Genomic DNA, 23,120 nt, shown 5'->3' on the forward strand with positions numbered 1-23,120 from the left:
TTTGTTTCTCAGTGCGGAAGGATGAAAGATGTGTTTTGAAAATGCCCCATCACTACCGTCCTCCTCCCTCTTGGATCAGTCCGCTTGTTCATGGTGCCAGCATTTGTTATGGAATATGTCGAGCAAACCTGGAAAAGCGTCAGCTCAAGATATTATTGTTTTCATTACTGTGAATCTTTACCTGATACACTGACTTGGTGAGTAAATGTTTACTCTTATTCAAACTGATTTTGTGGCTTCTCTTAGTTTAGCACCAGGTTTATAATCTTGCTAGCTAGTTAGTGTTAGCCTAGTGTTGCTGCTGCCGCTGGGCTCATGTTAGTTAAAAATTAACACCACAGCCTTAAAAACATTACATAAGAATATGTCTGTGAAATTTTCTATTGATTGTTTGAAATAAAAAAGTGAAATAAGAGCCCAGACAAAATTCTTCGGGAGGTGCAGCCGTTAGGGGTGGGGTGTGGGGGGTATTTTCAATCCATAGCCATAACTAACTAACTGTATAAATATCATGTTTAACCTGAGTAGCAAAAGAGTGCAGGGGGGTTGAAAAGAATAAGCCAGGAGTTAGCTGTGCTCGCGGACTCTATAGAGCCTTGACCTCCCGGTCAGCTATGCGCTGGTGGATAACAGAGCTCTCCGAAAACGTGGAAGCACTTTTGCAAATATGTGATATTTTGATAAATTAAGTAGATATTTGAGCATTACACAGCTACATTCTCGCCTGAAAATATCTTAAAAGGTTACTTTGTGACCCAGAAAGGGTAGTCTGCGGAAAAGGAGGATCCATTTGTCAGCTGGTTGTCAGAGCCTGTGTAAGCGCAGCAATGGCGGAAGAGCACGGCTAAAAAACGTATTACTTTTTCTGGGTCACAAAATAAACTTTTAAGATATTTTCAGGCGACAGTGTAGCTGTGTAAAGTTCAAATATATGCTCAATTTATCAAGACATCACATATTTGCAAAAATGCTCAGACGTTTTCAGAGACATCCATTTTTTTCATGCTTTGTGGCAGCTTTTGAACATCTGTGGCATCTATTAATGTCAAATCTAGACTTTATTTAACAACATAAGCAAACTCTATGTTACAATAATTGCACAGCCATTAAGGATCAAATCAGTTTCTGAAAAATGTTCTGCTTTTTCTCCCTCTGCTTGCTTCTTACTGTCTTTGAGGCTCGGGACCAGCACTCCTGATGTTGGACAGAAAGACATCAACTCAGTGGTAAGTATTTTGGTTTTCCAATATATTAGCAACTGTCAGTGACATTTATATTAATCAGGCTGAACTTTAATCATACTTTAGATCAGCCTGTTTTACTTATTGTTTTATTTGTGCTTTGGTTTGGGGAAGTTGTTTCTTTACTGATCTTTTCCTGTCTGCTGTTATTAGACTTGAGATATGACTGCACTATGCTGTTGCTGGTGACTCCAGTTAATTCTACAAGACATGCTGTGTAAGTAAACAAACAACAACAGTTTGTCTGCATTTCTTGAAAGATCACATCCCCCAAACTTAGTTTAGAGGGTCTACACTGTATATAGTGAAGTCTGCAAGTTTTCTAACAGCAAAATTTGTTTTGTGCCCAAATCATTTTGCACATCATTAGAATGAAAGTTATTGGCCATGTTTGCATAGCCCTTTTTAAAATGATGCTTTCATGACATTATTGTGTGTTGAGTGGTGGTCACGGCTATCCAGACTGACAGTGGGACATTGAATGTCACCTCTCTGGTGGGGAGGGAGCCTGAGATTGTCTAAATTGGAGTCTGTTTTATACCAAATGCAGAAAAATATGTTTTAAGAAAGCAATTAAGTTCACGTTCCAAAAAATATGATTGTTTGCTTGCAGGACAACAGGAGAGATGAGTCCTCCGTCACAGATGGTGTGGTCAGTGAAGATGGTCGCCTGCAGGTTCAAGCTCATTGCATCTCCAACCCACATCCACTGCCACTGTACTTAAGGGAAGTTAAAGACTTTCTTCTGCACCTACATTTGGATCACCTCGATCCATGACAGTCATTCAGGCAGTAATGCCTGGACTGGAAACAAGCCATCCTTAAAATAATACAACATTCCAGCTCATGTGTTGGAATGCAAAACAAATGTGTTGTTTACATTAAAGACTGCACTTGTGACAGAACAACAAATATTTTATTTTGATTATATAAGAAATGTAAGTACAAAACAAATTTGTGGTAGGCCTAAACTTATTTTCAGAATAATTACATCTGAGACTTTGTTTCATTGTAAGATTATAACAGTGATGGCATATAATTGTTTGTTGTTCAGCAGAACAGTGTCCAGTATGTTGGCTGTTATACTTTGTGTTTGAAAATAAAAGTTGGGCTCATTTTAACATCATTACAAAAAGTGTTGTTAATTATTTTTAATCATATTCAGGTTACCACAAATTGTTTTTTTCATTTAGTTGAACTTGAAATGTTTGTCAGTAGGTAAACAATTAGTATTGTACAGTCAGAAATATCAAGTTATTCTTAATACTGCAGACTTGCAATGATGGCTGTTGTCCTAACAGTCATCTTAAGTAAGCTTTACTTAGTTTTTTTGAGGCAACGAGTTTCCTTAATTTTTTTGAGTTCTGGGAACTAACAAGGCCGTACAGTGTACTCAAAATGAGTAAGTTACCCTAACTTGGTCATCTTACGTAAACTTGATCCAATTTTCTTGAGTTCTGGGAACAAATGAGCTTGTACAGTGTACTCAAAATAAATAAGTTATCCTAATTTAGTCATTTTTAGCTAAGCTTTACTCAATTTTTTTGAGGCAACGAGTTTCCTCAATTTTTTTGAGTTCTGGGAACTAATTCGATTTTACAGTGTACTGCTACTAATCAGATTCACTTTATTTACTGATCAGTGTTAAGTGTAAACTTGTCTATAAAAGCAGAGGATTCGTCAGGCTGGCGTGGAACATTCAGCCACAATGCCACAATCTTCCCAAGAGCAATACTCGACGACACTACAAAGAAACCAAAGTTACAGATGGTGCAGGCTTCAGTCAGCATGTTGAAGTTCATGGCAGTACAATTACAAAAAGCCTGTAGGGCTGCCAGGAGAAAGAACATGACAGCACCGATTAGGTTTGCAGCGATGCATCTAAAAATCACAAGGCATCTCCTTGGGAGATTTTGCCAAAGTGGAGGCGTTTGGCCACAATACACAGCATACAAGTACAAACCAATCTAACCAACTGTCCAGCACAGTAGTGGAGGGGTGATGATTTGAGCTCGTTTTCCAGCCGCAGGACCGTCTTGCAGTCACCAAGTCGCCCTTGCACTCATCTGTATACCAGAGCATTTCAGAGTCAAATGTGAGGTCATCTGTCTGAAAGCTAAAGCCTGGCCCAAATTGGGTTATGATACTCAAGGTGCTGAAAACACACAGTCAAAGTCCAGGTCACAACCTCACTAAAACACTGATGAGAACTTGAGCTGTACAAACCACAACGAACTGAAAAGGGTAAAGACGAGTGGGTCAAAATCCCTCCACAACTATGTGAGAGTCATCAGAGAGTTATTGCTGAAAAGGTTATTTTACAAGAAACAGAATCATGGGGTGTTCTTAGTTTAAGAACCCAATACAGAGTTAGGAAATATGAGTGTAAAAATCAGCTATAAAACTATAAATATGGGACAAAAAAATAACTAAATCATGATAGAGAATCTCTGTTTTGCCCTTGAGGAAGTTCACTCATCTAAACTCATCAAACCAGCACTAGTCTTTGTTCTTCAAGAAGTGATTTAACTTACTAGACTTCACAAAAGAATGGTGGTGCACCAGCTTCTGCTTTTCTGTGCCCCGCCCTTCAGGATGTGCTTTAAAGCAGTTATTAGCAAGGATTTTTTGGTCAAACTTAGGTTTCTTTTCTTTAAAAAATCCAACAAGTGAAAGATTCAAGGCTAAAACTTTGAACAGTCTATGCGACGGCACACTCAGTCTTGAACAGGACTATCAAAAAACATGGTCTCCTTGCCTGCAAACTCTGAGACATACATTACAACAAAAAGTCTGCAGTGCAAACCACAGACTGAGCTTCCAAAAACTTTGCTGTGTATCAAAGGAAATTATTTAACTTTTTGTAATTAACCATTTACAATGACCCTACACATTTTAAAATAAATAGGAGGGGGAAAATAGCATCAGCGTCTCCAAGGCTAAAAAACCAAATGCACTACACTAATCTCCAGGTTGAAGCCGAAAATATAACGTCTAAGCTAACGGCTGGCCTCAAAACAGCAATAACAGAGAAACCCAATAAGCTTTCACTAATGAACAAAACACTTTACAAAACAAGTCCCACAAGTTTGCCACTTTTAACCTCCAAGAGCACTTAAAAAAACAAAATAGCACTAACTCAGCATGCACACCCTTCTCAGAATCCAGTGGCTGAACAGCATTTAGCTCTTGCTGCTGGAGGTAAATCTGAAGTTCCACAAATGATCTGAATGCCTTCATCTGTGGCAGTCAGGTGTGAGAAACCTGAGAGAGAAAGGGAGGGAGAGCACAGCTGTCTTCCAGAAAGAGGCCAAAAGATCAGTGAATGTAGATTGTAAGTCATTGTATTCTGTTATTTATTCATTTATTTGACAGCATCCCAACCTTTTTGGAAGTTTTTTGGTGGTCTAACCTGATTACTGTGCTTGACAGAAAGTCTCTTATTCCCTTTCTTATAAATTGAACCTTTTAAAAAAAATAATAAAAATGGTAATAGTAAGAGGAAGAGTACCCAGTTCATCAAAAACTTTATTTCACCTCCATCTCTGATCAAATGTCATTGTTGAAGAGAAAGTTTTATTTCATACAGCATGTCCCCGGCAGAGTGCTTTGACTGGCTGCGGAAAATACTGTAGGCGTTTTATGTTACTCATTATGAAATATTACACTGAATGAAAAACATTACATGGTGCACATTTTTTGAAAACTCCATTCAGTTGGGAATCAAAATGTCACTGCCACAATTGCTAACCTTGTATTGTTCTAGGGAAAAAAGCGAGAGCGTAACTTTTTAGATTTATTCGCAGATCAACAATGAATCAATGTGAAAGCCTCTTTACAATTTGTTTCGATGCTTAAAGCTTTTCAACTGCCTTGTCCTTGAGTTTAAAAGGCATCCTTTTCTGTAAAAGTAATTTTTTCTTTTCAATTAATGCACAGCTATTCATGTGTGATACAGTGAAGATAACAGGGACCTCATTTTAAACTTGTTCACCTATTACAAGCGATTGTTCAACAGAAAGGGGGGGGGGGGGTGTCTCGATTTAAAAGTGAATGCCTTTCCCGGCTTAGATATTAATTTATGCGCCTGCTCTGCCTTCAGGATAAGAAAAGAAAAATAGATTATTTTGCTCCATGAGCTCCACTCTCACCTTCTTTTTTCCTTTCTCTCACCACTTTAGACCTTCAGCATACAACCCCCCGTGTGCATCACGAGGGAGGATGTAGATTTCTTCCTGGCGGTGTTTAATAAAGCAATCTCGGGCTACACGGACAGAAAATGAGCAGGTCAATGCCGAGGAGTGAACTGGAATGGAAAACCATTCAGCAAGGGACTTCTCCTTAAAAAAAAAAACAATTAAAAATGTATTGTCTGAATGTTTCAAATTATATAAAAGTGGCTCCACTGAAATCAGTCTTTTGTAATCACTGATTTTCACTGTTTCTCTAACTTCGATGTCATTTTGCTCACTTCAGATTGAATGAATAAACATTTTCGTGATCAGCCTGTAAAAATATTTGAGATGAACCGACCACAGAATTACAGTTTCATTTTGTGTTTGTCTTCCCGATAAAACTGCAAACATACGCTGAAATGAATGCATGATTTTTATTATTTTTAGACACATCCAACAAGCTGTTCGCTGTTACACACGATTCCCAGAGGCATTAATGGAAGCAAGAAGCACTCAGAGTGCAAACCTCCACCATGAACAGTATTTACTTATAAGAGAATAGTGTTGTATTTCATGTATATACTCATTTCATTATCTAAAACATACTGTAAGAAGTTTATATGGCAGTAAAAATCAGATACGGGCAACATGACAGATGTTTACATTGATTACAGAGACATTATGTAGGAGTAGGTCATGGATAATAGGAATTATCTCATTCCTTTTTCTCTTTCTGATGCTTTCTTTAAAGATCTAACACCTTTTGGGGTCAGCTTGAACGAAAGGCAGATGTGGGATTGTGAAATGTTAAAGTGAGATCAGAGGTCAAAGGTGACATGATGTTTGGTTGGAGCCTATAATGTGATATTTATGATCCCCATGTGCCAGAATCATGTCTGAAATGGTGCCAATAGAAACAGAGGCAGTTTCATTTGTAGTATAGTTTTAATGGTTAAAACAAAATATTTTTAAACGTTTGACCCTGAAGAAGAGGTAAGAGGTCCAATGTAACATATTTAGAATCCCCATATATCATTCCCTATCATTGCCTGATCACTGATCAGGCCTAAGATTCTGATCGCTGAGACGTGAAGTCGATAACACCGATTATCTCCTCATTGTGGCACCTGTTTGCAGATGAGCTATACTAGGGAGTACATGAACATTTTGTCCTCAAAGATGATGTATTAGAAGCAGGAACAATGGGCAAGTATCAAGATTTGAGCAGGTTTGACAGGGGCCAAATTGTGATGGCGACTGGGTCAGACTATTTCTGCACTGATCAGTATTGATCAAAAGTGGTCCAAGGTAGAAACAGTGATGAACCAATGACAGGGTCACAGGTGGCCCAGCTCACTGATGCAAGCAGGGAACAAAGGTCTGTATGAGCCGATTCCACAGATGGGTTAACATAGCACAAACTGTTGGTTCTGACAGATACAAGTGCATCATAGTTTGCTGTGTATGGGACTGCATATGTGCAGACTGGTCATGTGCCCATCTGACCTCTGTCCATCATCAAAAGCACCAACAATGGACACAGAAACATAAGAACTGGACCATGGAGTGATGGAGGTAGTGGCCTGAACTGATGATCTTCTACATCACATGTGTGACCAGGTATGTGCATTAGCATCATCATCATTTTGCCCTTGAAGGAGGATTTAGAGGTCAAATGCACGATGATATTTTAAATGGTGTATATGATATTTTCTGTGTTTAACATTTATAAGTAGGGATGGGTACCGGTATCCAGTGCCCGTTCTGACATAAACGGTAGTAACCAGATCGAGAAGCAGCGCACATTTCGGTGCTTTATTTTCCTGAGCTGTGATACACTTTAGATTCTAGCCAATCATTTTACGTTTCCGAGGATAGTAGGCGGGTCCAGGTACATAAGTTCTTTTAGAGCAGAGCTACAGATTAAAAATGCCCAAGGCGAAGTGGTCAAAAGTCTGGCTGTACTTCACAGCAAAATATGCAAACTAAGCAGCCTGCAACAAGTGCTTTAAGCTGATACTGTGCAAAGGAGGTAACACCTCAAAACCGATGAAACACCTGGCAACGCATAGCGTTTTTTTTTTTAAAAGCCGAGAAATGATAGCTTGCTGCGAGACCTCACACCGAGCACATCTACTGCGGGTGTAGCCGTAGCCCTGCCAGTGTAGCAGAAATGATGATGATGATGATGGCAGCAGCAGCCGTTCTTCTCTGCGTGAGTAGCTTAATGTTGTTCGTGTGTAATTTACGTTGAGTAGGCTAACCACGTTATTACATTAATGCATGTAAGGTGAACTAGCAAACATCATCATAGCTACATGCGGCTGTCTTCTTGTTTGATGGCAGATACTCCCTTCACCCTGGCCAAAAAAGCTAAAATGACCAAAGAAAAAGTGGAAAACAGAGACATGAGAAAAAACATGAGAGGTTTTTGGACAAAGTTTGTGTTTTTTCCCATTGTTTAAGCACTGCTTCCAGCCAAGAATGATACCATATATGCCCCATAGCTGCAGAAAAGGCTAACATTGTTATCTTTTTACAAAAAAAAAAACAGCTGGACATGAGAGGTTTTTGGACAAAGTTTGTGTTCTCCATTCTTTAAGCACCGGTTTGAGCACCGTCTAAGCACCGGCACCGTTTCAAAAGTACCAGTTTGGCACCGGTATCGGATAAAACCTAAACGATACCCATCCCTATTTATAAGACTCATTATTTTTGAGTTAGAAGGCTTTTTGTCAAAAGTTAGCCTTGAAGACCTTGGTGGATGTAAGCCAAATTTTAACAGACACACTAACAAAAACATAACCACCTTGGTCGAGGTAATGATTTCAGGGTGGTATACCAATCTGAAGCATCATCTTTATTAGTAATACCACTATAGACAAACAAGGACAGAGGTTTCCTGGAGATGTACAGATTTAATATTGGAGATAGAAGTATCACATACACATCAAAAACTCTTTCTCTCAACTGGTTTCAGTATGAAGACGGTCATAAGTTATGAAAGGCTGCTCGGAAAGTTTTAATCATTCCATTCTGGACGATTCACTTTTTGACACAACTGTATTACTGAACATTATAGTGTAATTAAAAAAAAAAAAAAAAAAAAAGCTACGAGTCAGCCAGTGCTGTCCACTTTAGACCTCTTTAGAGGTTTGTTTGTTTTGTTTTTAAGCCTTTAAGTGTCCCTGCTGAGTGAAGCTCTTTCAAGTTCAAAAGTCCAGGTCAGGATGTGTTATCTGTTCTTCTTCTTGTCTTTCTTGCTCTTGCTCATGGAGCTCTGAGGAGTATTTCCGGAGAGGGCTGTAGCGTGGCCGCTGGACTTCAGATGGTCAAACAGCTTGTTTCTTGTGGAGAACTCATTATTGCAAGTGACACAACAGAGGTTCACTTCCTTCTGGAGGTGGAAATTGAGATAAGTGATGAAAGTGACGATTGTTTTCTAACAAGTGCTGCATTTGAACTAATGAGACAGGGTGAAGCATGTTTTGGCACAGTTCTCCTCACATAATAATTAGGATTTAATTAACAATATTGTACAAAAGTCTGGAGCCACATTTTATTTATTTAAATTAGGAAATAATGCAAACATACAAGGAAATAAAGCATATAAGGAGTCTTCAGTGAAGAGTTGATGAATCAGCTCAAGGTTCAGATGCATCAGATCATCTCTTTGCTGAATTTTTAAGATAGGAGATACGGTGCTACTTCTTTGATCCTCCACTAGTCCTGTTTCCTAAAATGCTTTTAAGAACACAGTCCAATCCATGCTGAGATATTTCCAGCTCTTTGAGGAATCACTTTGTTTCCTAAAATCCAGGGTTTTTTTGCCTGTCAAACTGTTATCTGTTGTTTGTAGATTGCAACATCTTTAGACACTGTTGCAAAAGTGCCTAAGGACGCCATTTAAAATAGATTCTTTGCCAATTTATCTCTGCAGTGTCAATCCAACACTGCTTTATTGCGTGAGTTAGGTGCATGCTTTTTTTTGTTGTTGGAATGATTCACATTTGTCTAGAACATTAACAAACAAAAAAATGTCTGAAGGTTCAGGTTCAAGGACTGGACTGCAAATGAGTGAAAAAATGTCTAAAGAAAAACTCTGAAAGACCTTCAGAAAGTCTGTCTCCGTGAAAGCAAAGTATAAAGAAATGTGGGGCGACTCAAGACTTTTGCACAGTACAAGAAATATTTTTAAAAATCATCTGAATTCTGGATTTTACAAACCTCAGGAAACTGTTCTCCTGTGTGCTGCTTGACATTCTTTGGTTTGTCTTTTCCTCCTCCCTTCTTTCCCTTCGTCTTCCCAGTGCTGCAGAGGTAACATTCACATCAAGGATATATTTAAAAAAAATAAAAAATGTTATCGCACCAAGTTGAGCCCCACACATCCTCAACACAAATGACAGAGAATATTATTATATTATTTTTTTCTCTCCATTTCTTTTCGCCCTTTTCTTTAACCCAGAATGAAAGAACAAACACTAACTGTCACATTGCTACAACATGCACATTGTAAAGAAAAGTACTCTTGAAGGAACACAACTCAATTCATTGTTCTGTTCATTTTGTCCATCATTTGGAAAGATTTTGGGCCATGGTGACATGCTGTTAGGGCTGGGCTATATCATACCGTTCACGGTAATACCGGTGTAATTTTGGGCAACGATAGGAAAATGAAACATCGCGATAGGATATGGGTAAAACGCGCATGCGCAGTGCCTTTGTTTACTTACGCACATGACGGCGACGCAGAATGAGAAGAGCAAAAGTGGATCATTGAATGAAATGGATGAACCAGAAGTGGTTTGTAAAAATGCTGCAACTTCAGTGGTGTGGAACTGGTTTGGCTTTCAGCCGTCAGATACACAACAAAGCACTACTTTTGGTAGAGCATGCTAGCGGGCCGTCGTTATTACTGTGTTTTCTGGAAAATATGGCACACTTAATCAATCCTTTGATTTTTCTGACAATCGACAGTGCCCCTTATAATCCCGTGTGCCTTATGTATGAATTCTGGTTGTGTTTACTGACCTCGAAATGATTTTATGTCGTAAAAATCTGTCAAATGTTTCAGTACGATTTTGCTAAGCTACGAACCCGCACCGCTTGATGGATTATCGGAGCATTGCGGCTATCGTAGGCAGGAGCCTCGCGGAGTGATATGTACTGTGCTCAACATAATATTACCGTATTGTGTGTGTATAACCTCTTTTTAAGTTCTGTGGATATTATACATATCCACAAAACTATGTATTGTCGGCCAATTTCCACTGGAAATGCCTTTTGGTTAAACTGTCAGCAAGGAATTTGCATTTGCACTGTTAATTTTTTATATAACTTTAATGCACATAAAAAAGATGCTTGTTTAAGTGAAAATAAATTGATGTTTTGGGGGGGTTTTTTTGCACTAATAAAGTTGAGGAGTTGTAAAGTATTTTGTCTCGTGTCAATTATATCGTCAGTTATATTGTTATCGCAAATTTTCAAATGTATATCGTGATAAATATTTTTGGTCATATCGCTCTGCTCTACATGCTGTCCCCTCACTTTTAATAGACTCAACAGGTACTCATGGCAGCTTTCAAACGAACTCAGAGTTCCTTGCTTCGTTAACTATTACACCACCTATCTCACTCACTCACTCAAACACACACATATCAAATAAAGTGCTTGGGCGCAGCATAAAGTTTAAGGACAGTCTTGTAAGTATAAAAGCACTACAGGAATCTGACTCAAGAACCTCGGGAACAGGAACAACACCGCACAGTTAACGAGCCATTTAGAAACAATCTGCAGCTAATCAAAATTTGACATAGACATTAACAAGAGATTGTGCGTGTAAGACCGAGATCTCATATATTTAGCCATGTAGATATATATGTGTTAAACAGGTATTAATTTTACACCCTGCCTGGCCAAAAAAGTGAGAGCCTTACTCTGGGTGATTACTGCAGTGATTAATGTTTCGGCTGGTAGCAGGTCATTTAACAGCTTTAGCAGCTTCTTAATTCTTGCTGGACCAAGTTGTTCAAGATCCCCATGTTTTATGATCTTGCCGTTGCTGTGGTGATGGCTTGGGGAAATAAGGGAGCGGCCAAGAAGTAAAAACAACTCAGAAGATTGTTGAAACAACTAAAATTGAATTAATAGCTGTCTGTGTGATATCAAAACCTGGAAGGGTAGTGCTGAAAGTGAGAGCATTTCCACACCTACAATATGAAGTTTACTCAAGGGACAGGGACTGAACAGCTGTGTAACCTTAAGAAAACCATTTATCAGTGATGGAAAAAAGTCATGTGGTCCAAGTCTAGATTTACCCTTTGTCAGATTGATTGGTGCATTAGAGTAAGGGGGCTACATAAGTAACTGACATAAGAGGTCTGACGCTGTTGCTGACATTTGTTCTTATGCATTATGTGTTAATTAGTGTGTGGTTTTTTTGCCAGCAGATCAAAAAAAATTTAATTCTGAGACTTTTTTCCACTCTTTGTTGTCGTCAGTTGTTTTTCTGGGACAAAAACAAAGCAAGTAGCCGGAAATGCACAGGAGGAATGAGCAGTTGTTGGCTGTGTTGACTCAACGTGTAGTTCCAAGGTCACATCATCTAACTACGTCAGGTTAAGGGTGCAGATTTCCCACTGGAGCATAAACCCCCAGAGGTGGATGAAGTGATGCACCCATCATGCCTAGCGTCTACAGTACAAGTCTGTGGTTGGTGTTATGATCCGGCGTTGCTTCAGTTGGTCGGGTCTAGCTTCAGCAGTGAGGTTAGCTGACTACCTTAATAAACCGAATGACCACATTTTTTCCCACCATTACATTGTTTCCTTCCCTGATGGCACAGCTATACTACAAGATGAGAACACCAGGATTAATCTGGCATATGAAACATGTCCAGATCTCACAGAGAATCTTTGGGATGTGCTAGAACCGACTTTACGCAGCAGTCCGAATCTCCCGTTAATACAAGCTTTTGGTGAAAAAAAAAAAATACACAAACAACAAAAATGAACAGCCATGCAGTGTATACCATCTTAGCTCAGGTTCTCAGCATGCTTCAACTCAGTGTTGCTACCCAGCAACTTAATGACCTTGCTTTGGTTTCTGCAAGTCAGAAAAAACTAGTACCTAGCAAGCCAGCTAAATCTACAGCATTATCTAAGCTGCTGAATGCTTTCGATAGAGAGAGAGAGAGAGAGAGAAGAGAGAGAGAGAGAGAAAGAAGAGAGGGAGAGAGAGAGAGAGAGAAAACAACAAAACAAAAGCAACACTTGACCAGAAGACAGACCTAGAGACAGATGAGAAACCGAACTGACCTCTTGACCTCTGTGGGAGGTAGATCATCCTGCTTCTCAGGCTCCGTGGGGTCTGCTGCTGACTTCTTGGAGGCATCTTCCTCACAGGTGGTCAGTGCTGGTTCTTCCTCGTCTTCCTCCCCTGGAGCACTTTGCTATGGCATTGGAAAGAGAGGGCAGAGATGTCTTCAGAAAGATTCAATTCACAAAACCAGGCACGAACAACACAAGCGATGATGGTGATGATGATACGCACTGGGGCCGCTTTCTGCTGTTTTCTTTTCCGCTTCTGTTTTTTGGACAGCCTACAGGAGTAGAAAGAGAGCTCAATAAAAACAACTCAACGTTTTTAATACGATGCATCACCAAGAAGTTAAAAAATTAGCATGCCATTAAATGGACTAAAAGTTGATTGTTTTCACTTATTTGTGCATTCATATTTGTATTACCTCTCCTTTGCATTTTCTCCACACTGCCTGATTTTTAAATTTCCTAATGGATTTCTGATTATATTATGCTTGCCAATCAGGGTAGCAGAACAGTAAAAATCAAGTTTTGAGAAGGAAAAAAAGACAAAAAAAAGACAAAATTAAATATATACTTTTGCCTTGGCTTTTCCTCTTCCTCCTCTTCCCCCTCATTTTCATTCTCACTTCCCTCCAGATGCAAACCAAGTGCATCGTCTTCCTCCTCCAGCTGTTGCCTTAGCAAAGCCACCATCTCCCGATGCTTTTTAGACTTCTCGTGGTTTTTCATGCTGTGAAGAGAAGGCGAAGAAAGGGGGAGAAAAAAATGTAAAAAGTGTGATGCACACAGATAATAACAGTGATTACACTGTTCCAAACTCATCTGAGATATATATAAAACAAAGAAAAGTTTGGTGCAACCTTTTTGAGTGCAGTGCTGAAAAGGTAACGTTTCACACTCACGCTTTATCTGACTTGAAGGATTTGTCGCACGCTGGGCAGTACAGATCATCGTAATCGTCAATCGTCAGCTCGTCTCCATCCGGCTGCTCGGCCTCTGTGATTGAACATTTACATGCATTTAGTGTAGAGAGACAGCCAGCAAACAGGAGGCTCTGGTTTTTACTGTACACATAGCCAGAAAAACAGGCGGAGGTTTTTTCTGTTTGATTTTTTTTTCCCCATTCTCCTATCAAAGCAGACCCTCTCAGTCATCACTGACAGCAGCTTTCTTCTGTTTTCTTGTTTTCCTTCATTAAAAAAAAAAATGACGCTGCAGCTCGTTCATGGAAAGAACATGGTTCTCTTTATGGCTCGTTTAGGGAGTCACAAATCACAACAGCACAGTACAGATTAAAATTCTATACTTGCTGCTGCCATCTTGGATTATAAAAGTCAGGGATTTTTGAGTGGGAACTTGGGATTTCGGACTTCCCATTTAATATGGACCACAGCATTAATGTTGATATAATATCAGCACCAATTGTATTTATGTAGCACATTTATTTAAACTCAATATGCTTAAGACAAAAATCTAAAAACATACAAACCTGCAAGAGTTTAAGATGGAAACACAAAAAGTAAAATACAAAAAACACACACACACATAGTGTGTAAGTTATTAACAGCAAGCCTGTGATAATAAAAGTGGTTCAGTCTGTTTCTGAGTGTATGCACAGATTTGATTGACCTCAGGTTTGCAGGCAGCTTATTCCAAAGAACAGGACAGGACACAGACAGTGTTCAGTTCCTGCTGTTCATGCAAGGAAGCAGAGGAAAGTTGTGACTGGATATGCTTATTATCAGAGATTTTATAAAAGGAGGAGATCTAGCACACAAAGGCTCCTGAACTTTATCCTACATGGGATGGTGGCTGTCCCACTTTGCTCACAGACAGCCAGTTGGCCACTGAATCAGCTGCCTGTGGTGGCAAAAAGTATTCAATGCATCAACAGTTTAAGTAAATACATTTCTAAAGGTGCTATTGACATGAAATTTTCACCATATGTTAGTAACAACCCATCCAATTCACACATGCAAATAATTGGTGGTTTGATTAAAGTTTTGTGGAATAATGAGAAAAGACACAGGGAAGAAAGAGAGGTGCAATAAGATGTGGAAAGTCATAACAGCAGCTGAAATCTATCAGCAATTACAAAGCAATCTTGCCACTTAGTGCAAATTAATATCAGCTGTTCAGTCCCAACTGATGGCTTATAAAAAAGATGTCTCATTACCAAGGTAATGAAACAAGAAACATCTCATGATGGGTAAAACCAGTGAGCTCTCACAAAACATACTGATAGCAGTACGTTTTGAAGGCTCCAGTGAGCACTGTTGGGGTTATAATCCAGAGGTGGAAAGAACACAATGTCATCATGAACCGACCATGTTCCCCGCAAGATAGACCAGGCTTAGAAGAGTTGTCCAAGAGCCAAGCGCCACAAATACTGGGAGAGTACAGTCTGGTCAGATGAGACCAACATTGAACCCTTTGGATGCCATAACACACCATGTTTGGAAGTCAAAAGGCACTGCATATCACCGCAAAAACACCATACCAACAGTGTAGTTTGGAGGTGGGAACATCACAGTGTGGGGCTGTTTTTCAGCATATGGCACTGGAACGCTTCATCTAATTGAAGGACGGATGAATGAAAAAACGTACCGGGACATTCTTGATAATAATCTGCTGCCATCTAGCAGGATGATGAAGATGAAACGAGGGTGGACGTTTCAGCGAGACAATAATCCCAAACACACAGCCAAGGAGACTCAACTGGTTTCAGAGAAAGAAAATAAAGCGGCTAGAATGGCCCAGCCAACCACCCGACCTGAATCCAATTTAAAAATCTAAAGCTCAGAATTTATAGACGGGGCTCACGGAGCCTTCAGGATTTTAAAGATGTTTGTGTGGAAGAATGGGCCAAAGTCAATGCATGCGAGTTTATCTCACATGGTTTATGATAAGCCTCACAAACTTAAGCCTTGAATATACTTTCAATGTCCACGAGTCTGCAACGGTCTACTAGTTTCTCCATGCAGGAGGAATCTTGAAGGCTGCTAATATTCAGATGCTTGTCATATGCTCAACTATTGGAATATCTGTTCAGGACTCGACAGTAAACGATCAAAGCCATCAATGAGCACAACTGAAAAACTCACAATTGGCAATTAAAAAATCTGATATTCTGATATAACAGTCGATTTTTTTTTCCTGTCAGCCACACTCTGTTATAAGTAATTATTTATTTACTCTTTTATGCTCTACTGAGCTCGGGTCAACTGATTCTTGTGTTTGTGGCATTCCAATTGCGTGCCTAAAAACAGGGAAGTTGCAGAGTGGCCTCTAGTGGACAAACTTAACATAATCATCCATCCATCCATCCATTCGCTTCCGCTTATCCTTTTCAGGGTCGCGGGGGGCGCTGGAGCCTATCCCAGCTGTCATAGGGCGAGAGGCGGGGTACACCCTGAACAGGTCGCCAGTCTGTCGCAGGGCCAACACACAGAGACAGACAACCATTCGCGCTCACATTCACTCGCACATTCACACCTGGTGACAATTTGGATTATCCAATTAACCTATCCCCACAAGCTGCATGTCTTTGGACAGTGGGAGGAAGCCGGAATACCCGGAGGGAACCCACGCAAACACGGGGAGACCATGCAAACTCCACACAGAAAGACCCCGGCCTGATGGTGGAATTGAACTCAGGACCTTCTTGCTGTGCGGCAACAGTGCTAACCACCGTGCCACCGTGCTGCCTGCCGTGCTAACATAATCATAACATGGTTAATATCGAATATCAGCTGGTAATATCGGCCTGCCAATAAATTGGTTGGGCTCAACTGAACATGCAACAGCTGCATGCACACAGTGTCACACCAATAAAAATGAACACATCACAGCCATTAATCATAAATCAGAAACAAACAAGACACAGTTTAAGGCTACGGCCGCTGCGACTGAGTCACCCCGAGTCAGCACTCATGATCACAGACGATCAGCCTCGCCGGCATTCGGTGAACTCGCTACTTCAGTTTTATGCAGCCGCAGCGGAAGGTGCACCGACTCCCGCTGAATTCACCACCAGCTGCGCCGCTGTTTCAATGCACGATTAGCCTTTCTTCAGGGTCGGCCGTAATACAAACATTATTCCAAGCGATACAATATCGTCAGATAATGCAAAGGTCCTCATAAAAAAATTGCTCTATGACCTTTCGAGGCCATGCGCTGATCTACAGCCCAGCCTTGGATTTCTCTGTCTCATAAAAAAAAAAAAAAAGATGTATTACATGTCACTGAACTGCACTAACCTAATGTCACTGGCTACAGTAACTGTTTACATTCCTACAATTATTTACTTTTTGATACAAGCAGCTTTGAGAAGACCATTCATTATTGTACTACTTGCCATATATCATTTAAAATATAAAAAACATAAAGCAAACAAGGAAATGCTTCCAGTATGTTGCAAAATCCGTGACTGTTTTCTCAGACATGGACTCGATATATGCTCGTGTCTCAGGCTACGTGCCCACGTACACGGGTATTTTTGAAAACGGAGATTTTCCGTTTTCGTTTTAAAAAATAATCCCATCCACACGTAAAGGCAGAAATGAAGGAAAACGCTGCTAGGAACAGGCCAAAGCAACAGGTGGCGATATATTCCTAACCATGCAGAAATGTTGGCCAATCAGAAGTCTAGAAGCCTCGGTGGGAAAAAGTAAACAAAGCTGGGGCATAGAAGCAGAACCCAGTCGTATATGTGGAGGGACAGTAACTGTGTGTGTATATGTAAGCATTTAAACACTGCAGAGAGTACAATTAACAGTAACAGTATTGTAGAAATTCATTTTACCGAAACAATAACATGGCGCACAGTGTGACGTCAAAAAATGCGCACACCTTTGACGCTGCGTTTTCTGCGTTTTTCTCGTCCACACGTAAATGCAAAAACTGAGTTTTCAAAAATATCCACCCTGGCCGGAGTTTTTAAAAATCTCAGTTTTCAGTGACCGAAAACACCGTTTACGTGTGGACGAAAGGTGCAAACGCATAGAAAAATCTGCATTTTCAAAAATACCCGGGTATGTGTGGACGTAGCCTCAGATGTAAAAAAAAAACAAACAAACAACAACAACAATAATAAAAAACTTATTTTTTTCAGTATCTGTATCCAGCATCAGTTCATCCAACACTGCATTTACTGAAAACTTTACGCCCACACGACCAACACAGCTTTTTCCCTGCAGACTGCGCCTCAACCTTCATAGTTAAGGTAGCTGTGTTACATCACTTAGAACTCCTAGTCAAGTGCAGTTATGGGAGTAGCATGTCCAGTTCATCTTTATATGGATGTCTCCATCTCTGATGTGCTGTTGAAGGTTGGAAAGTTAGAAAGCCTATAAACAGATGGGATAAATCCAGGTTTTAATTGGTCTACTGTTTACCAGTAAATGTGTCATCACTGTTTACATATTTGAGGGACCGCATGTTGTGTAGCTATGGAGCTGACCTTCTGAGGGCCCCTTTATAGCTGCCGTTCGGCATGGCACGACAAAGTTGACATCAAATTGACGTCATGTCTGCTGTCGCAAGCCGCAGTTTCTGCCGGTCGTGAACCTCTCGATTTTTGTAAACTAGCGTGTTGCGCCCTTGCCGCTGAGTTGCAGACATGAGTGCATGATTGTGTCGGTTTGTAATGATTTATCAGTGCAGAAGGTCAGAGACTGACACATTATACAGATGTTGCTATAGTTCTAAAAGATCAGACTTAACTGCTCCCCCACCAGAGCTGACACGAAGGTGTTGTCTGAGTAACGACACCTATCGTTCAGCAGAATACTGCAGCGATGAGCATTAATACTTGTTGCTGTGTGGTGACATTACCGACAGCGTATGACATATATTGGGGACACAAGTGTGACATGAGAGAAGGTAACCCTTACCTCCGCCCTCTTCACTGTTCTTCTCCAGCTCCTCTTCCTCACTTTCAGATGCATCTCCAAACTCTTTTCCGTACTGAGCTTCTATCTGCTGCAGCTCCTTCTCGAGTTCAGACATGGCCGCCCAGCTCTGCTCCTTATACTCCTCTGCCAGTCTTGGATGGACATACAGAGCAGTGTCAGGAAGAAATTTTAAAAACAAAAACTCAAATCTGTCCCCAGCTACTCATCTTTTACTCACTTGGCCTGTTTGAGCTTCTGCTGCCGTCTCAGCTCCTCCACTTTCTTAATCTTCTCGGCATTCTGCTCCTCCACCAGTTTCCTGTGGGCCTGCACGCGGCGGTCGCGCTTACGCACAAAGGCCACCAGCTGTCGCACCAGATCGTTGCGCTCCTTTCGAGCTTTTTCTCGAGTCTTTTTGTTCTCCTTCTCCATGGCCCTCTTCTCCCAGCGGTTGGAGGCCTGCCTCGTATCGTACTCCTCCTTCCAAGCAAAGTTTTTGCGAGTGCAGAAGCTCTGCCAGTAGCCATAAAACACATGCACTACCTGTGATGCAAACACAGAGAAAGCAAGACTTGAAGAGCAGAACACAGATCTTTGTTTGTTTTACGCACAGGAAGTAGCAGCTAAAGGAAAACAAAAAAAAACTACTTTCTGTTTGAAACAGCTGCTGACGTGTGTTTTAAAGCCTTACGGTATCGTAATCACTCTGCGAGTCCCCGAAGGGAGGAAACTCCTCTTCCTCTTCCTCATCTTCCACCTTGCTGTGTTCCATCTCCTCCTTAACAATGGACTCAAAAAGATTCCTGTAAACGGTGTAAAAGCCCTAGGGAGAGAGGAAACAGTAAAAGAAAAAATCTGAGAGAGACAAAGATTTTTCTTTCCCACAGTCCCTCACGGCAGCGCTGCCAGAACGATCAGCAAATGCTGATGCAGTAACTGGGTTCAGGGTCAAGGCAGGGGCATGCTGTGTAGGCTGAGATGGTACAGCAATATACTTCAGAGTCTACCCCGACCCTCTAGTTCATTGTCATAGCAACAATATTCCACTAGGGGTCAGTCTCGCTCATCAGGCACCTTCAACAGCCATTAATGAGCAGTCCACTGAAGCACATTGAAGATGGGAAGATAAAGGATCTCAGATAAATCTCCATCATTAAAATTTACAGCTGTGATCTTTGATTCTAACAAACGACAATCAGCTGATACCATGATGCCGGCTTACGACCAAAAAACGAATTTGTAGTCTTCAAGTAGGATCTACTTTGATGGTGAACCCCAACTTGATTTGGACCAAGCACACATCAGTTTCATTTTAGACAACAGCGTAACCTCCAAGCCTGCACATACAGCTGCATTCAGCTCCTGTGGTTCTTTGTCAAATATATATTTTGGAAATTGAGACAAAAAATAAATAAATAAATAAATAAAAAGCCTTGGTAGAAATTTTAATGCTTGGTTTCTTTTATTAATTCACTTTACTACTCTCTCCACACTTTGGCTACGTCCACGCTAGCCTGGATGAATTTGAAAACTGTGTTTTCATCGGAAAACGCTGCGCGTCCACACTATCGTTTTCGGTCGTTTTCACAAAGTTGTGCGTCCACATTGAAACGGCCGAAAACGCTTACGTTCCAGTACTGCGCATACGTGAAACGCAAGATGATTCAACCTACCTCATTCCTGTCTGCCGTTTTTTTATTTGCCAGCTCTTTGAAACGTCGCAGCAAAATGCTATGAGGTGGAGTTGTTGCTGTGAGTAACACAAAAGTACAAAGTTGCAAAAGCGAAGAGAATTAAAGAATTTGAAGAAAAGCTGTTATCTCAGGTGTGAGTGGTGCCACAGCTCCCGAGTTGAGTTTCTCTTCCAAATGGCCCCAAACAACTCATGTGGGATTTGTTTTGAGTTCCAGGGCATTTTTATTACAGCCATGGTTATCGCACATCCTACTGAGTTTATCTCACATGGTTTATGCTCCTGATAAGCCTCACAAACTTAAGCCTTGAATATACTTTCAATATCCACGAGTCTGCAACGGTCTGCTTGGGTAAGAGTGATGTGATGTTTGTTGAGCGGTAAACACTAGGGTCCACATGGACTCCAGTAGACGCCATGTCTGCAGTAGAGTATAATGACAGCTTTAAAACGATTTCTTTTCACGCCCACCAACAGATGCAGCACAGAGAAAAAAAATTACATCATGTTGGCCGGTAATGTTTCTTGCCTTAATGAATTTCCTACTTTTTTCAATAAGCATTTTTATCTTTCTTGTCAAAAAAACTAAATTGTGTTAAATAATCTGATGGCTTGAGGCAACACCACCCTTTGCACACGCGATCAAACCCACATATACCTTCTCGTCATCTCCATAGCCTGAGTAACATGTGACCGTGAAGTACTGCAGCAGGTCAACGCTGTCGTCTTCATAATCCCCACTGAGCCCTCCTTTCAGCAAAGCCTCCCTGTGATTGTCATACCTGTAACACAGGAACAGCCAGAAGCACCAATATGATTTATCAAGTCTGCACAAACCAGTACAGCTCAGACTATGAGCAAGGCTCTGGAATCTGAGGGTCGCATTATTCAGACTGCCGTGTTTGTACCAACCAGGCTCTCTCCTGTGGGTCACTCAGGACGTCATAAGCTGCCTGAATCAACTTGAACTGCTCTGCTGCTTCCTCTGCATTGTCCAAGTTTTTATCTGAAAGTTTCAGAAGGAAAAAAAAACAAAACACTTTGTATTAGAGGGACTCCCTTGCCTAAACGACTTATTGATAACATCACGAAGCAGCAAATCATGATGGTGACATGTTGGTGCAAGAAACAAATAAAGAGATGAGAAATCAGACAAACACAACACAGTCTATAGCAGTGAATTACTGCAGTGATGTCAGAAAAACACTCACAGTGATGTCACAGTTCTGAACTGACATCTTTTCCTGTTGTAAATGTTGTGATAACTATTTAAATGCTGTCCCTGACCAAACAGCCTAACTAAACAGGACTACAAATAAACTGAAAAGGGCAAACCCTCCCCGAAAACCAACTAAGACTAAACGGCTTAAATTGTGACTACAGTTTTTTTAAGTAATCAAAAATTAGATTCTACGATAACTCAACATTAGATCTACTCCCACAATGCTAAATGTTATACACGTATATCTTAGAAGATGCTAACGTCTCAGTACCATTATTATACTGACAGGTTGCTACCACTCACCAGGATGCCACTTCAAGGCCAATTTACGATAAGCTTTCTTCAAATCATCGTCTCCCGCGTCACGTTTCACACCCAACACTTCATAGTGACACTTCATTTTTAAGAGCAATCAAATAAACAGAATCAATGATCACGTTGTCCCAGGCGAGGTTAACGGTAGCATTCGGCTAGGGACCGGCTAGCATACCCGCTGCATCTCTGAAAAACTCAGACTTATTTAGCGGTAGCGACAGTAGTGTAATGTTAGTCCTTACATGTTTACCGTTTCTGTCACTTACAAACAGCTTCTATATCCGAAGTTACTTTTAAACGCGTTTTGACACCGTAATACACAACACTGTGTGCGGGACTGTCTGCGCTGAAGCCGCTAAATCTCGCGAGATTTCTTCTTTGCTTCTTTCAAATACCAGTAAATTCAAAGGTGTGGCTGATCTTTGTTGCCCTCTATAGTTCAAACTTGATCTGTGATTTTTTTTCCAGACTCAGAAGTTGTTAATTAATATTAAAAATAAATACAATAAATAAAATTAAAATTAAAATCCGACTTCTGGTGCAAAATACGTGAAGCATTCAAATCAAGTCCTTTCAGTTCATCACATTAGCAAATGCTGCAGGTTAGATTAGCCTTTCAGCATATGTTTTAATCCCCCCCCTCATTTTCCCTTGGGGGTTGCCAGTTTTGCTGTTCTGTCTTCACAAACTGGCAGCACATCACTTTAACTTTCCGTGGTTACAGATCAGAAGGTATCACTACATTTCCTCTCACGCATTTATCCATCAGTTAACTAATTTCCTTTTAATCAGTCTGTATCAAAAACTTCATATGAAACAAAGTGTCTTTTTTGTATGTGCATCCTTACATTTGGTTTCAATTTCCTTAATATCCTGTGCATGCGCCCTGATTTTCTGTCTTTTAACAAAACCCCAAACTTAAAATCTGTGGTAGTTTCAAGTTCCATTTTCAAAGTTTGACTCTTTAACTTTACATTTACATTCTAGTTCAATTATTAGTGTCAAATCATAACAAATGTTATCTCACAGTGCTTTGCATAGCAGGTTCAAGACATTTAAACTTCCCTTCAGTAGAAATTAACCTAGGGCGCCATCTGGAAGACAAAAAGCAGTGTTAATGGCGTGTACCAGTGACACACAAATGCCTGGAGAGTAAAAGAAAAGAGAGGCGATGTCTACCCACCTTTGTACTTTTAACACTTGTACTTCTTAAATTATCTCCTGGATTTTACAAAGAGGAAATAAAGGGAAGCTA

At 40.5% G+C, this 23,120-nt stretch overlaps 2 protein-coding genes across 2 annotated transcripts in view; one reads left to right on the forward strand and one right to left on the reverse strand.

The window, feature by feature from the left end:
- LOC146514158 (alanine--glyoxylate aminotransferase 2, mitochondrial-like) overlaps positions 1–8,495 on the forward strand; it is a 29,616-nt gene extending 21,121 nt beyond the window's left edge. Inside the window, 1 exon segment of the mRNA XM_085168392.1 lies at positions 5,423–8,495. Within this exon segment, the coding sequence (XP_085024518.1) occupies positions 5,423–5,524 (102 nt within the window). The 3' untranslated portion in view covers positions 5,525–8,495.
- dnajc21 (DnaJ heat shock protein family (Hsp40) member C21) lies at positions 8,315–22,257 on the reverse strand. The gene is made up of 12 exons (XM_085168384.1): positions 21,854–22,257; positions 21,241–21,334; positions 20,987–21,110; positions 19,327–19,458; positions 18,874–19,178; positions 18,636–18,787; positions 13,644–13,737; positions 13,316–13,471; positions 12,971–13,019; positions 12,736–12,869; positions 9,644–9,728; positions 8,315–8,813 (listed from the first exon to the last, which is right to left on the reverse strand). Exons 1-12 carry the CDS (start codon positions 21,948–21,950, stop codon positions 8,652–8,654), a joined length of 1,584 nt encoding a protein of 527 aa, XP_085024510.1. The 5' UTR covers positions 21,951–22,257; the 3' UTR covers positions 8,315–8,651.
- Between the last annotated feature and the right edge of the window lie 863 nt (positions 22,258–23,120).

Source organism: Neolamprologus multifasciatus, chromosome 7 (assembly GCF_963576455.1).
Source record: "Neolamprologus multifasciatus chromosome 7, fNeoMul1.2, whole genome shotgun sequence".
Taxonomy (NCBI): domain Eukaryota; kingdom Metazoa; phylum Chordata; class Actinopteri; order Cichliformes; family Cichlidae; genus Neolamprologus; species Neolamprologus multifasciatus.